The 15377-nt window shown below is 42.3% G+C and overlaps 1 protein-coding gene across 1 annotated transcript in view; it reads left to right on the top strand.

Moving 5' to 3' along the window:
• Window positions 1–600: 600 nt before the first annotated feature.
• Window positions 601–15377, top strand: part of WIF1 (WNT inhibitory factor 1) — a gene marked incomplete at its 5' end in the record, with an annotated part of 37060 nt that continues 22283 nt past the window's right edge. Inside the window, 2 exons of the mRNA XM_084206332.1 lie at window positions 601–736; window positions 848–987. Of these exons, the coding sequence (XP_084062458.1) occupies window positions 601–736; window positions 848–987 (276 nt within the window). The remainder of the gene's footprint in view (window positions 737–847; window positions 988–15377) is intronic.

Raw genomic sequence — 15377 nt, 5'->3', positions numbered from 1 at the left:
TTGTTCTCTGGCGCTGGGAAGCGTGTCCCTGTGTCACTGCCCGGATGATGGCTCGCTTTAGGGTCTGATCTGTGCAGTGCCGCGGGTCCCCGCACCCACCTGCCCCTTGGGCGATGCTCCCCCTCCTCTGACTCAAACCCCACGTGTGCCAGGGGGGCGGCTACACACGAACTTCGTTTCTTCACGCAGACACGAGTGACTCCAGCGACTCATTTGCGACCGCGGTGGTGCCACCTTGACGGCCGGAGTGCCGGGGTGCCCCTGCGGGGAGGGTGAACGCAGGGAGAGGAGCGGGACGCGCGGCAGGGTGCGACCCCCGGGACAGGACGGGTGTGGGTCACGGTCCCGGCTCTCGGCTCTGCTCTTGGGGGAGTGCGCGGCCACCCGCAGCCCCGGGCGCGGAGCGCTGACCGCCCTCCGCGGCGGGGGAAGGACCGTGCGAGCGCCGCGCTCCCGGCCGCCCGCGGCGCCGCCCGCCGCCCTCCCCGTGCCCGCCCCGCCGTGCCGCCGCCCCGCCGGGGCCGCCCCGCGGCAGAGGGAGGGCGGGCGCGGCCGGAGCGGCAGCGGAGCCGGCGAGCCCCGGGCGGGCGGTGCGGGAGCATGGCCCCGGCGGCGCGGCTGTGCTGCGCCGCGCTGCTCTGCGGAGCCCTCAGCCTCTGCAGCCTGCGGGCCGCGCCGCGCCAGCCCGACACCCTCTACTTGTGGATCGACGCCCAGCAAGCGCGGGTGCTCATCGGTAAGTGCGGCCGCTGACCCGAGCGGCCGGCGGGAGCCCGGAGCCGAGCCCGGCTCGACCCGACCCGACCCGGCGGGGCTGCCGCACATTGCGCCCCTTTGCCTTCCGCAGGCTTCGAGGAGGATATTCTGATCGTGTCCGAGGGGAAGATGGCCCCGTTCACCCACGACTTTAGGAAAGCCCAGCAGAGGATGCCCGCCATCCCCGTCGGCATCCACGCGATGAACTTCACTTGGCAGGCAACGGGACGGGTAGGTGCAGAGATGGGGCCGCGGCAAGGCGGGGGAGGCTCTGTAAACCCAGGCAGGTGGTTCGGCCTTGGAATAGTTGAGGAAACCCTCTCCGAGGCGTGCTGGGGCAGCCCTGGGTGCAGGAGTCCGAGGCGGGGGGCTCGGGGAGCAGGGATTGCTGCCAGCGCGTTGGGATGGCTGGGAAAGCGCGCTGGGAAAGGGCTGGAAGGTGCGTGGGAGCGCCGGGCGGCCCGGGGCCGGAGAACCCGCAGGCTGGTCAGGGGTGGGACACAACTCACCAGGAACACCCCAGTCGCCTGTACTTGCCGGACGGTAGATCCGTGGATGCAGTTTTCTTTCGACTTTCTTTAGCTTATGGACATATGCTACAGGGTCTTCATTGATCTCTATGTACTAAATGTGCAGGCTTAATTTGTAGTTCTACTAAATAACAATTCTCTTCTGTAGACTTAATTTTACCGAGTTAAATTGCAAAACCACATAAATCTGCAGTTTATTGAATCCTGTTGGATCCTTTTGTTGAAAATGTAAGAATCTGTGACATATTTTTGTGAAGAAACATATGTATGATTTGACACACTGACAACATATGTTGAATTTGCATAAAGCTGAAACTTGTTAGTGTACATTATCATGAATACAGAAGAAACATGGTGGCATAAAATCCTGGATAAAATTATTTCATTTTTACAGTGCTGGAAATTGACTTTATACAATAAAGAACTTAGTAGAGATGAAACAATATTTCCATTTAAATTGTGATCATTGATTGTACAATTCAGCAAATTGCAGCTTCACAAATTTTGTTGTGGTTTTGGTTGTTTTGAAAGTATTCTATCTACAGGACTTGTTTGGCAAGGAGTTGTCTGATGCCCTTGCAATTTTTGCTGTCCTCACAAAGCCTTTGGGTTTAGGAAGTGCTTCACCTCCTCCTCCAGAGAGGAAGGTGAACGTGGAGAGACAAAACTTACTCACAAAGGCTGACTTGCTCTAGGTCTTTGGCGTTCCCATCAAGCTTTACAGAGAAAACAACTTTGTATGACCACGGCTGGCATTTAAATACCTAGAAATAATTAGTGTCTTTTGGGAGTGTATTTTCTGTTCCATTTCTCTGCCAGCTTCAGTTGCTGTTGATGATAAAACTAGCTCTTTTTTGAATGGGTAATCAAGATGTTAGACTGAGCACTGTGCTCTTGGATTTCCTTCTTGTGCTCTGCTCTCCCTCTTTTGCTGCCTACAGGTAGGTCATTAGGAAAATGTGCTTCCAGTACTGATTTCAATGAGAAGAGTCACAGGCTTAAGACAGTATAGGAGAATGTTCTGCTTGATGCCACTTGCAGGATGAAATCCTTTCTGAGCAGCTGCAAAGATGTTTAACCCATTAGTCCTCCTCCTATTTTCTGAATTACAGAATTCCTCTTAGACAAAGTATAATTAGTAAGTGAAATACCTAAATGGTTAAAAAGCTCAGTGTTTCTCCAGAATTTCCAGTATTTTATGAGGGGAAGAAATGAGTACGTTTTTACTTTTCTCCAGTGTTCTGTTTTGATTTTAAGTATACATGTTCTTAGAAGTTTCCATTAACAAATCCAGGGAAGTGCTAACAACTTGCTACCTTTATTCTGTACTTTTCTGGGAATTCCCTAAGTGAGGGAAGGGAAAAGGAAAAGTGGAAGGGAAGAGGAGAGGAAAAGAAGAGAAAGGGGAAAGAGAAGCAAGAAAGGAAGAAGGAAAAGAAATGGAAACTAGTGCTTTTTGAAAGAAGAAAGGCATTTGAAATGCTGAAGTGCTAGACTGCTTTCTGCAAAATAGCTGTTACCTAGCATACTGTTGCCTCCTGTTTGGTAAAACTGAAATAATTCTTCTGTGAGTGTTGTGCCTTATAGATCTCTTGAGCCTGTATCCCAGTTGAAATTTGAAGATATTTCTCTGGGACTCCAAGGTCTGGAGGCTCCCAGTAGTATATGCCCCACCTCTAGGAATAGCTAAATCCTTTTTGGGTCTACAGATACAAGGCTTCTCCTGAGAAGGTGCAGCATGTCTATGGCATTACTCGGCTCCTAGTCCTGATATCAACAAGAGGGGGGAGTTAGAGAGCAGCTGGGTGGGTGTCTGGCAGCCAGACAAGGTCAACCCACCACACCTGGGATCCCCAATGGGGCACCTTGGCATGCATAAATATCCACTGGGTAGATCCCATCTGCCTGCTCCTGGGATAAATGATGATCCAGGTTTGAGGTAAATCATTCAACCCAGGGAGTGGCAATGCTTCTCAGTCCTGCATGGCTGAATATTCTAACTCAAAAATGGCTTGTTGAAAGGCACATTTTAAGGACTATTTTGCATTTGTATTCTGTGCAAACAGAAGTGCTTGAAATTCACTACATTTAGGTGTTACACTTCTGTGCAGTGGCCTTTGTGTCCTGAATGCATTTTATGTGAGAAAGATTCCGTTTGATAAGCAAACAAAATAATATTCACTAGAAAGCATTAACCAAAGAAAAGCATTAGTCGCTTTTAATTCCTAGTCCGTTACTTCTAATTTATTATTAGGAAATATAAGGGGAAACCCAAAATTTAAGGGTCTGAGGGTGCTGAATATATAGGGTTTTTGCTAGTGAAATCAGGATGAGCCAGGGGTGACAAGAATGTTAAAAGTACTGTAAAACTGGATTGTCATGTTTTTATGGACTTTATATTTCTACCTATAAATTAAAGCATAACATTACAGATTCTATGTTCTCTTTAGAAATGTAATCTGTGTAAATTGACAGTTACACATTGCATTGAATTGAAAGGTTTAAAAAAGCAAAAATCAGTGATAATATGTAGTATATAGTATGCATCCATGTAACCACTAGAGCTCACTGGTGTGCTTCTTGCTCTTATTCTGGATGGTTTTTGCAAAAGAAAATACAATGGCTTTTAGGGGTCTTGTCCTCTGTGGAAGACTGAGCTAAAAAACTTCCCAGTGAGACCCTATCACAGTGATTAATGCTGCAACATGTTTTACTGTGTCCACCAGTTTCCAAAGATTTCAGTGATAACATAATCTCTAAAGCATTTAGGAATTTGTGACAAGTATTTAATCTCCAAATCCACAAAACCCAGCATGTATTTTTAACTTTCATTAGGAATTCTGACAGCTATAAAATTAAGTTCACATCCTGGAGAATACTGGTGGAAGAGAACCATATGAAAAAGTTGATTATTTCCCAGACAGCAAATGCTCAGTGACAGAGCAGCAGCTCGGTTGATTTAATAGACAGGAGGTGAAAAAAAGAAACCAAAAAGACAAGTTGGAATTTTTGTTGTGTAGCATTCTCTGGTCTGATCCAGAGAAACAGTCAACCTGGGCCACAACCTGCCCAGGCTGTTTTCTTCTTTTCAGATATGGGAGAAGTATTTGTGGTCAGATGAATTATTGCAGCGGCTCACTTCCTCCTCCCCACTGCTATGAGTAGCCCATAGCTCCTCTCCTGGGGCATGGTTGAATGCTTGACATGGCATCTGAAATAAGTCTCAAAGAGTTATTGATAACCTTGAGTCAATCAAAAAGGTGCCCACCTCTGAGAAAGAGGGAATGTAGTCTTCAGTGCATTTTCTAGCATCATTTCTATATTGTAAAGTGAAGGTCAGGAAGGTGTAGTTAACAGCTCCTGGAGGCTGGTTCTGATCTCAGCAATGTGACCATCAGCCCTGAATAGCTCAGCTGAGTTGTCTGGAATTGTCTTATATTGCTGAGATGTAGCCTGACCATAAAGATTAAGTGGAATATCCAGCTATGCCAGGGGAAGATTCGTTTCCTTGCTCAGAGGAAAGCTAATGGACCACCAATTTTAAGGCATTAGTGGTGCAATAAGGTGCTCCAGTCAAACATGGCTATTTCCCTGATAAACTGAAAGAAAATATAAAGTATCAAATTTCAAACCTAATCCTTCAAAGGAAACTTCTTCAAAGAAACTGCTGAATTTTTTGTAAATATCTTATTCATAACTAGTCATTACAGTGATGCTTTTCAGCTTAAAAAAGTCTAAGATGCAAAATTTAAGAGATATTTTCCAATAAAAGTACAGCTCTTCTCAAAGTTTGGTCAAGGTAATTGCATAAACTCACACTCTTGTGATTTTCAGTGGTACCTTCACTGCACTTTCATGTCACCAAATGGGGGGAAATACTTTGTTTCTGACCTCTGTACCAAAATTTCCATGTGGAATGTGAAGATGTTTACATACTGTGAGCATGATTTTTAGACAGGGGGTTCTCAAATCAAAAGCACAGCTCAAAACCTTTAATATTTAGATTCTACTCAGCTGTGGTATTTTGCGTCTCAGTGTTGTAGACATGCCACCAGGGATCAAAGTAATACTGTAGAGATCCCACTTTCTTAGTAGAGCAGGCATGTGCCAGCCATCTGTTCTATCTGCTGATAGAAAACAGCAGTAAAGTTTCTCAAAGTTTTGCCAAGAAGAAAAGGGGGATTTATTGCTCAGCAGAGATGAGTTACAAGGCACCTTGTAGTGTAAGCTGCATCTGGTTTCCATAGTGATTTACATGGCATGTGTGTAAACTACACAATTATTCTCTTTACACAGCAGTGTAAACCTGTGTTAAGTAAACAGTTCTTCAAGATTTTCATTGTTTATCATTTCTATAAATAATCAATTTTTAACAAAAAAAAAGCTAGTCATAAATTATTTTCACTACTTTTACAGCAGTAGCTGCAATGTACAACATTAAGTGTTGAAAAGCATTGGAACTAACAAGGGTGCCCCAAGCTTCAAGACTATATTTTGTGAAATTGTACAGATTTCACTCCGTCTTACTAACAATTTTTCTGAAATAGAAAATCCAGGTTTTCCTCTTGTGTTGCCTTCCTCTGTTTCACTTTCCTATTTGTGGAAGTAAAAATGTTTTCTGGCAACATCACCTCTTTTTACAGACAATTTCACAGGTATGTTTAGTGGTCTAAAGTTAATGCCATTAACAAGTAATGCTAATGAGAAAGAACTAACAAAAATGAGAACTAACAGAACTAACTGAAAGAATTTTTCTTGTATTTAACATCTTCTCTTGCTTTCACACTTTCCAAAGAGGTTTTTTTGGGGTAGCTACAGCTATTACTGGCTTGATTCTAGCCAAGAATGGCTTATGTACATACAAAACAAATGTAAGGAACCACACTCTTCCTAGGGCATGCAGATATGTGAAGCATGTGGCGTGCCCCAGAGTTTTCAAAGCTGATATGTAGTAGACATTGACATCAGATTGAACAGAATTTCAAGAGATGAATACCTTAGCTTAAAACAATGAGTTCCTGATTATTATTTTTAAAGCTCCCAAGAAAATGCATCTCAAAACCTCTTCTGTTTTGCTTTCCTTTGAGTTTATATTTGGCTTGTTAGGGTTTGCTCTTCTTTTATTTGCCTTTTTCTGTACAAATTCCACCATCTGAAAGATTCTCCTTTACTTTTACTAGTCTCTTTTACCATGTTGGATTTTTTCCGTTCTGCTGGGAGGTTTTTGTTTGCTTTTTGACAGTTTTTTTGTGGCCAGGCTCTTCACTGCATCAGTGAACTGTAGCCCAGACATGGTGGAAATGTAATACCCAGCTTGACTGGCTGGCAGGGCTGTGCTGATGCAGCCCAGCCTTCAGCACTGCCTCCCACCACACTCCAGCTGAAGAAGTGAGAAGTGGCACTTGCATGAGCCAGGTGCATTGCTCCAGCTGGAGAGCAGCTCCTACTGGTCTGCCTCAGAGGTCAGTCCTGGGTCTCACAGTGAAGCAGCAACCCAAAATCTGCCTCAAAAAAAGTAACAGAAATAAAGCAATGATGCTGATACTGTTGTACAGAGGCACTAGGAGCCTTTACCCAGCTATGATACCTGAAGTCCACCACAGTGTCTGGAATCTTACTCTGTCCATAGAACACCTTAGTAATGGGGGTAGCTTTCAAAGGTTTGGGGTGGATTTTTTTTTTTTTTTTGCCCCAGCCATACAACAAGAAAACCCCTGGTTTTTGGGGTTTTTTTTTGCATCTAGAATTAAAGTTTGCTTTGTTTTCCAACCAACTGGTGGAGTCCATCATTTTTGGCCATACAAGGGAAAATGGGCAATTATCTTTGAGCTGCTTCAGCACTTGCTGTCATCAGTGCTAAATACTTCAATGAATAACTTGAAGACCAAGCACCGCTTTCAGAGCTGGTCCCACAAATCCTGCAAAGTTGCCCCTTTGCCTGGATAAAAAGCTAGCTAAACCCAGCTGATCCTAAAGGAAATATATATGCCTGACATCAAACCTGGCAATCTCCCAGCCTCAGGTTTTGGCCCATCACCAGGCAAAATAAACTCCCAAACAGCAGCCCACTAATGAGAAGATCTGTCACCAGCTCTGAACACTGAAGCACAGAATCCAGCAGCAAGAGCCAGAGAGCCAGCCTTTGCAATAACAGCTGTCCAGAGAAGCAGAGGGCAGGCTCTTGGGCCATCCTGACCATCAGAGAACAGAGCTTTCTGTACTGTGATTAGGAACCTGATTTTTCTCAGAACACGTGGAAGACATGGACAAATCACAACTTGCTGATGAGCAGAAGTTAGGCTCTTCCTGCAATATTTTTTCCTTGCCCTCAACTTGCAAATGTGTGAATATTGATACAGCCAAAGGGAATCTGAGATTTAAAACCTCATAGGCAAATAATCAAGTCCACTGAACACCTTCAGTAAGGAGTACAAGTACCAACTTCAACCTGTTGCTTTTAAACTGCAGCAAACACTGGTCTCATTTTGCCAAGTTTGAGCCTTAGCCAGTTCTCTTTCTTGCAGAGGTTTTGGGAAATAAATTGAGCTGTTGAAACAGAGTCTACTTGAGTAACCAGGTTGAAACAAATTTATTTTCCTGTTGTGAAGCCACACATACATAAAGTTTCTGCAAGCAGTTGTGTGGCTGCGATATTCCTCGCAGACACTGTCGGGGAGAACAGGCAGGTTGCACAGCAGAGCACACTTCAGAGAGGAAGAAGAGGCAAAATACAGCTATCTGGGTCTGGAATCATGAGCCACAAATAAAATACATAACATATTAAGAGCTGAGAATTATTTTGGCAGCAAAGCATGTTGGCAGTTACCTTGATGGATATTTTTGTTTTGTTTTGCTTTGTGCTGGCTTTTTTACCTCCTTCCTTCTGGTTTTGCACAGGAACCTCTATTTCTATTGCACAGGCTCGATCTGATTTCTGTATTGGCAAGGGAGGGTAGCTGAAAGCTTTAACCCAACATGTTGATTCCTTCTGATCAGACCTGTGACGTGTTGGTATTAGGTACAGGGTGGAGCAGCTTGTACTGATCCTTAAGTGTGAAAATTAGAAGTCTTCAACACATCAAGAACCATGGGTTTCACATTTTAACTTGATCTAACTGTAACTTTCCTTTGATGGGACAAAGTCTGCACCTTATCCTGCCCACTGACAGCGTTCACATTTGAATTGTATCTGTGTGAAAATCCTGCTTAGTTAATATTCCCTTTTTAGTTGTCTTGACAAATATTCACAGTAAACTTCATAATTTTTTATAGTATCATGATGCTGCTGTTACTTTCATTCTATGATTCTATGAATCACCTGACACCAGAGTTAGATGTAAAATATTTTGACAGGCATATCCTATTTTTAGAATACCTTTATTCATCCAAAAGTAAGGGCTTTCTCATCCTGTAAAATACAATCAAACAGTATAAATTTATTAAATTATGTTAGTTAGGAAATACTTTAAAGGACCAAGTGTCTGAGAGTTTCTGGGCAGGAGGAAAGGTGACCTGGGGGTAAGAAGCTCACAATCTCTGCAAATTCTTGTAGAATCTCTTGCTTTCCCACCTCTTCCCAAACCCAACACTTCTAACAGAAACTTCTGTCTCTAGGTTTATATATGTGTTCCTGTCCCTGACTGCAAAGACTGAAGTAAGTGCAGTGAGGTCTTTCTCCCTTCCTGATTCAAGAGTAGCTGATGGATCATTCTGAGGTTCTTCAGCCATTTCTGTGCCCTGTAGTGATGTAGAGAGCAGACCTCACTGCTCAGCAAGGTTTGAGGTGTGGGACATTGTTCCCCTCCAGCATTTTTTTCTTTCTGAAAGTGTTGTGGACCCCTTTCAGCCCCGTGCTACTCACTTCATTCATCAGTAAAGGCTGGTTTGGGGTGTTTGGGGAATCTCCAGCAGCCTATGACTCCAGCAGAAATCAGGGATTGTCAACATATCTGGAACGTATTGAGTGGCAAAAAGAACAATTTGGTCCCAGTCTGCAACAGCAGACCAGATTTACCACAGGTATTCATCAAGGAATAAATTGCATCTCTGATCTTAGCAAAACTCTTGAATCCCAAATGGGGCAGTTGTCTTACAGCACAGTGCAGACTTTTGCTGCCATTAGACTCCTGCTTGTCTTTCATCACAGGTAAATTTGGCCTTGGGGAGGTCCACGCGCTCATTGCTGAGGCTGCTGTTCCTCTTGCATTTTCTCTAATAAAAATGAGGTTAGGGTCTCTTCTGGGGAACTTCTAGCTGCCAGCCCTCCCTGTCAGGGTTTAGACTGACACAGGATAGGTCATGTTATCCAGAATTTAAAAAAACACAACAGAAGGATGTAGCTTTCCCAAAATAAACCTTCTTCCTTTCTTAATGGGCCTTTTCCCTCCAAGTGTGTTTAAAAGGTTTATCTGGAAGCTCAGCTTGACCCTCTGTCAAGGCCTTGTGAAGATGCCTATGCTGCAGATAGAGTCCATCTGTACCCAGAGAGGAAAGAAAGGTGGTTCAAGACTGCAGGTAAATCAGATTCTAGCTGGCCTGAACTTTCTTCTGCAAGTACTGGTCTTTGTCCTTTGAGTGTACAGGAAGTCAAGGATGAGCTAGCTGGTTTTCAACAAGATACTTCATTTAAATGCTGGGAAATACTCTGGACCTTAGCTCAGAAGACTGGACCTGTGAGGCTGGTACTGTAACCCAGGGATGAAGCTGTGCTGACCCTGCCTGTGGAAACAATCCAAAAGGCAGAAAAGCTCTCTGTAGAACCTGTTCAGTTTCCCATCAGAAACTGGGGACAGGATTGTTCTTCCTTACTTTACTGTGAAGAGGAATCCATCTTGCTTTGAATAATTCAGGGTATAGTTATGGAGGACAGAACTGTGTGGCAGCCTCTGTAGTACATGGAAATCTGACAGCAATATACATCCACTTAGCAGAGTCTTCATTCAGCAGAAGAATCGGTGTGATTTCAGGTACAACAGCAAACACACAAGTTCCTTTTCAGATACACTTAGAAAGCTCTTAGTAGTGAATTTAGTTCTTCTTTCACAGTAGTATCTAGAATTTTCTTTCATCAATGACAGCCTATGAAATAAGAAAAAAATTACTCTCAATTTTCACAAAAAATGTATTTGAAAATCCATGCAGTAGGTATTAAAAGAGAGCAGTGTTAAGAAAGTCTTTCCTAATGACTAGTCGGGACAGAGTTGAGTTTTTTGCATCTTTTCGAATTTTAAGCACTAGTCTTCCTGTAAAATAAGGCTGAAGGCCATATCTGCTGAGCAATAAATAAAGAAACTCTCAGTCAGAGGTGCTGCAAGCTTTCTGTCACATGGCTACACAAAAGTGGAGGTGTCCCTCTCTGACACCCTTGAAGGACTCCAGTCTGACAAAAGCTGTTGTGAGATTTCACAACTTTTGAGAGAGTTCACTGCTTACATTTTGAAGAGAGATATTTATATTTATTATACAGAAGTGCCAGTTAAAGCCAAGATTGAAACACATGGACTCAATAAAGGCCAATTATGTGACCTTTGCTGTTTGCCACGCTTTTAACTTGTGTAAGTAATTGATTACACTTTCATGAGATCATAATCAGGAGGTTGTTCTTTGGTAATGGTGTGCTAGAGGAGCTTTATCCTCAACTTCAAAGCTATTCTGTGAGGCTGAAGAATAAAAGGTTGGAAGTTTGAAGCGTGGCCAAAACGAATCTGTATGCATTATCCGTGTTTACCACCATTCAAGAGGTGGACTAGCTTATTCTTCATCTGTGAGCTGTCCCTTATCACATCAGATGAGCCACCATCTCTAAGCTTTACATTTTTTGCTCTTAGAACTATTCTGCTTAACTAAATACAGTGTCTGTTCAGATCCCCATCATAACTAACCTAAATACTTGTTAGTGCCATCATTTCCCTAATTGTAAAGATTTTATTCAAATTATTTTATATTCCCCGTGAAGAATTTTCAGGGTAAATATTAATTATCAATAAATATATCCAAATCCTGAAACTGTAAACAGACTATAATCTAAAGATGCCCACCCAGGACCAGCCAACCAAGCTATTCATTTACTTTTCAATCTGTGAGGGGGAGAAAATAGCCCAGTGGGTTTTTCTCCGTGTAGACAGACCCACATAGAAGTGTTGCAGGTGGCAGTGGCAGGCCTGCAAAGACTTGTTTTCTTGGGAAGTAACCTATGAGACAGTGTTTTGTATTTTGTTCTCTAAGAGCAATAATAATTTTCTCCTTTTCAATTAGCTTTGGGAGTTTTGAACATCCTTGATCCTTAAATGTCCACCAGAGAGAGCACTAATCTTTTCCTGGGTGAACTAAGAATGAATTAGCCCGTGCTGTGCTGGAACAAGAATTAACTTTTCAGGAGAATAGCCTTTGTTAATTATCAGGATACCAGAGCAATATGTTTTGTTGAAGATAGCAAAGGCTTGTGTATGTTTTACTTACCTTAAATCTGAACTCTTGATGGTATATCTCTTTTTGGTATACTGTTTGCTTCTTTCCCCTTCCCCAAAGCAGAATTATCTCATTATCATCTGTAAAACATAAGAGAAAACAATTTAAAGGAAGCTTGTGCACCAGGTCTAGTTCATGCAGAGAAATAGCATTCCTTGCTAGAAATTTTCAAGACATAATTAATTGCATATTTGTCAAAACCTTAGTGATTTTGTCTTCTTCCAGCCTAATCTTTTTCAAAAGTAACTCTAGTGAAGCTGTACTAAAATGCACTACAGAAAATGTGTTAAACAAAAAAAGGTCTAAATATGGGAAGTTGGGCTATTTTGCTTTCTTTGTTTCCAAATAAAGCAAGGTAGAGGAATGAGAAACTCCCAGACTTTCATCACTGAGGATGTAAACTGGTCGTGAGTGTTTTAAGGAAACCATGCATGCTGCATGCCTGTGTCTCCACGTGCTTGTGCTTAACTGGAAGTTGCTGTGCATCTGTTTGCACCAGTGCTGCTGTCCAAGGCTCCAGCCTGGTGGAACAGCCCCACTGTCCCCACTGCAGGTTCCTGCTGCACCAAGTGGTTGCCTCTGATCTAAACCAGAACTGTACTGTCAACAGCAGGCTAATGATGGACAGGAATGTGTACTGGGCTTTTATTTGTCCCTCTGTCTCAGGAGCCTGCTTTTTAGGCATGGTGATGATTTTCAGAGTTGATGCTCTGCTCATATACTTGGATTTTTCTTTTTCACCTCTGTTCCTCTCAAACGCCAGCCTTTTTAGCAAGCCCTTCAGCTTCCAGTCTGAGATTGCTCTCAAATGACTGCTTCAAATGCTAGAGTGCCTCCAGAGCTCAGGGTCTGAAAATATTTGCTCAAAATGACTGAGTAGGAGCTCTGTTTCCCATGTCTCCCAAAGAGCAGACAGCTGCCAGAAACAATACCAAATATAATCTAAATCTATTAAGTTGTGACTCACCAAGCTTCTTGACAGTGATTTTTTCACATTACTTATCTTTATAGAAATTATTTTCTCATTATTTGGAGGAAAAGCTGATGTATTCTGCAATGATTTCAGACCATCTCCCCAGTGCAAAGCATTATTGGAAGCCTGTAATGTCACCTTTCAAAATCTGAGGCTTCTTTTAAAAGCAAATTATAAATTTCACTTTCCCAATTTCCTAAATCGTTCTGTTGGAGGACCTGATCTGCCATCCACAGCTGAATGCCACAGGAGACATTAAGCACCAGTTAGTCATCTTCCATTGGCAAAATCAGAGTTTTATACCATTCTTCTAAAACCATTAAAACCACAAGTAGTTATTGTTGAAAGATTCATGCAGGGATGCACTCTATTGTTAAAAAGCCTTCCTTCTTGTGTGTGGATTTTCTTCAATCTGCCATGATTTCCTTAATGTGAAGAAAGCAGGCATAGAAAAGGCTCTACAGATTTGTGAGCATTTCACCACAGCATTGTCTAATTACAAATGTCACATAATGTATTTTTCTTTGAGGTTGCCCATTTCTCTGAGTTCTAGTTTGTGTCCTTTTTTTTTTAAATTTATTTGAAACAGCAAATATCTCTATTCCTTCTTTTGTGTGCATCTCTGGTTTTTTAACCCTGCTGCTTCAGTGCATTCCCATACTCTTGGCAGCTGATACTGGGAGACAGTCAGATTATCCTGTCTTCTATGTAAACTGATTTTCTGAGAGCAAGTTTCAGTATTGCTTCATGTTGCTGAGCACGCCTCCCACTTTAGGTCTACCTCCTGAGGCTGACAGCAATTTTCTGAGTGTTGCACTGAGGTGGGGAAAATGGTTTACCCATTCTGTGACAGGACCAATTCATGGGTTCTGTCCCTAGCACAAAAATGGGCAGGCTGCAGGCAGACACTTTATTATCTGCTTGCCTAAGGAAGCCCCATTATGTTGTTCATGGCAGCAGTGTCTAGACTGCACTGCAGTACCAAAATGCTCACATATATGTACATATTCCTGCTCTGGCCAGACTCCTTCAATATTCTGTGGATAATCTTTGTTGGAATTCATCTCACTTTGCTTCATGCTTCATCTTGGAACACAGACCAGCTTCTCTGACCTAATGCAGTTAATATCTCGGGGAAGCAATGGTCCATGCTGTAAACACCTAACAAACACATACATTGTCTCACTTCGTGACTTTATTTATGGCATATGCAGCTGTGAGCAGCTGCTATGGATAATGCAGGGCAGAATCTTCCAGTGTGTGCATAGCCAGAAATATTCATGGATCTGGGATAAAAAGGAACTTCTTTGATGTGTTTCTTCCTTTAAATATAGAAAATTGGCATTAGGATATATTTGCCATTTAATTGATAACAGAACATTCAGCACTGATCTCTTTAAAATAATGAGAAGCAAATATAGTTATTTTCTTACATCTACTTTCAAAGCTAACATACTTTTGCTTCTTAATTAGAAAGGGTGCAGATTTCATTAGGCTATTGAACCATAACATACAGCAGTTCAAGCTGCTCTGCTTTGCTTTAGGTACTACAATTCTATGTCTATCATGTAAAATGAAGAAAACATGAAGCATATTATTGTGAATTCTTTGATAAAACATGAAAGAAAAAACAGGCAGAAACAACATGTCATCTGGATGATAAGAGAACTTCAATGCAGTAGATCTTGAACCAAGGAAGGGAGATCTGTAGGAATTTTAACTGCATATCGTTTAAAACCAAGCTGCCGACACATGTTCTCTACAATACTTGTTAGAGGGCTTCATTATTTTTATAACCTTTTAAATTCCTCTGATTTATAGAAAACAGCTATTCAAAGTCCATAAAAGTTAATCCTGACCAAGGAATTGTTTGCCTAAAGTGAAATTTCCTCTCTGCTTTTCCCACATGGGGAACTGTTAAAGGGCAGCTGCTAGGGGCTACCTGCTGCCTGAAAGCACCAGCTCCCCAGACTATCCACACAAGGTCTGCAGGGGTCCTTGCCTCAGTTTCTGAGGATCTCAAACAAAGATTTTCCACAGAAGTAAAGCATACTTCTCCTTGGGTGCTTCCTGAAGTCGAGCCAAAAGTCCTTTGTCTATGCAAAATGTGCAATTGTCAGTGAGCAGCAATTTAATGCAAACCCCATTTTCTTCACCACCTTTGACAGCACTGTTTATCTAAGATTAAAACAAACCAAAAAACCCCACAAAAAAGCGTGAGAGTACCTTTATAATGGAAAAGGGAATTACAGATTATGATTTTTTTCCCTTTACTGTCAACAATATCCAAGCAAACTTCGTTCTTGCTACCAGGTCACTCACAATGACCACATACAGCATAAATGACAGTAGTTACTAGACAATATTTTAATTGCACAAACCTATATTTTCAATTAATCATCATCACTAAATTTCATGGTAGTTTGGAGCATGGTAAATATTTGCTGAAAGCATGTTGTTTGCTTTTCAGTCGTGATGATTAATGCAAGTTAATTGGCAATTGGAGTTGGCAATCAACTCCTATTACAGCAGGACAATAGTGGAGACTCAATGTAGGGTTAGTGTCAAGACAGATTTTCTCCAAATAGATAGGATTTATGGCAGTCAAATCATGTTTTAGATTCACAGATTTGAGAAGTGAAACTACTCTG

Source organism: Fringilla coelebs, assembly GCF_963513975.1.
Source record: "Fringilla coelebs genome assembly, chromosome: 5".
Lineage (NCBI taxonomy): Eukaryota > Metazoa > Chordata > Aves > Passeriformes > Fringillidae > Fringilla > Fringilla coelebs.
The sequence above is the reverse complement of the archived record's forward strand: the minus strand, read 5'-3'. Positions and strand labels throughout refer to the sequence as shown.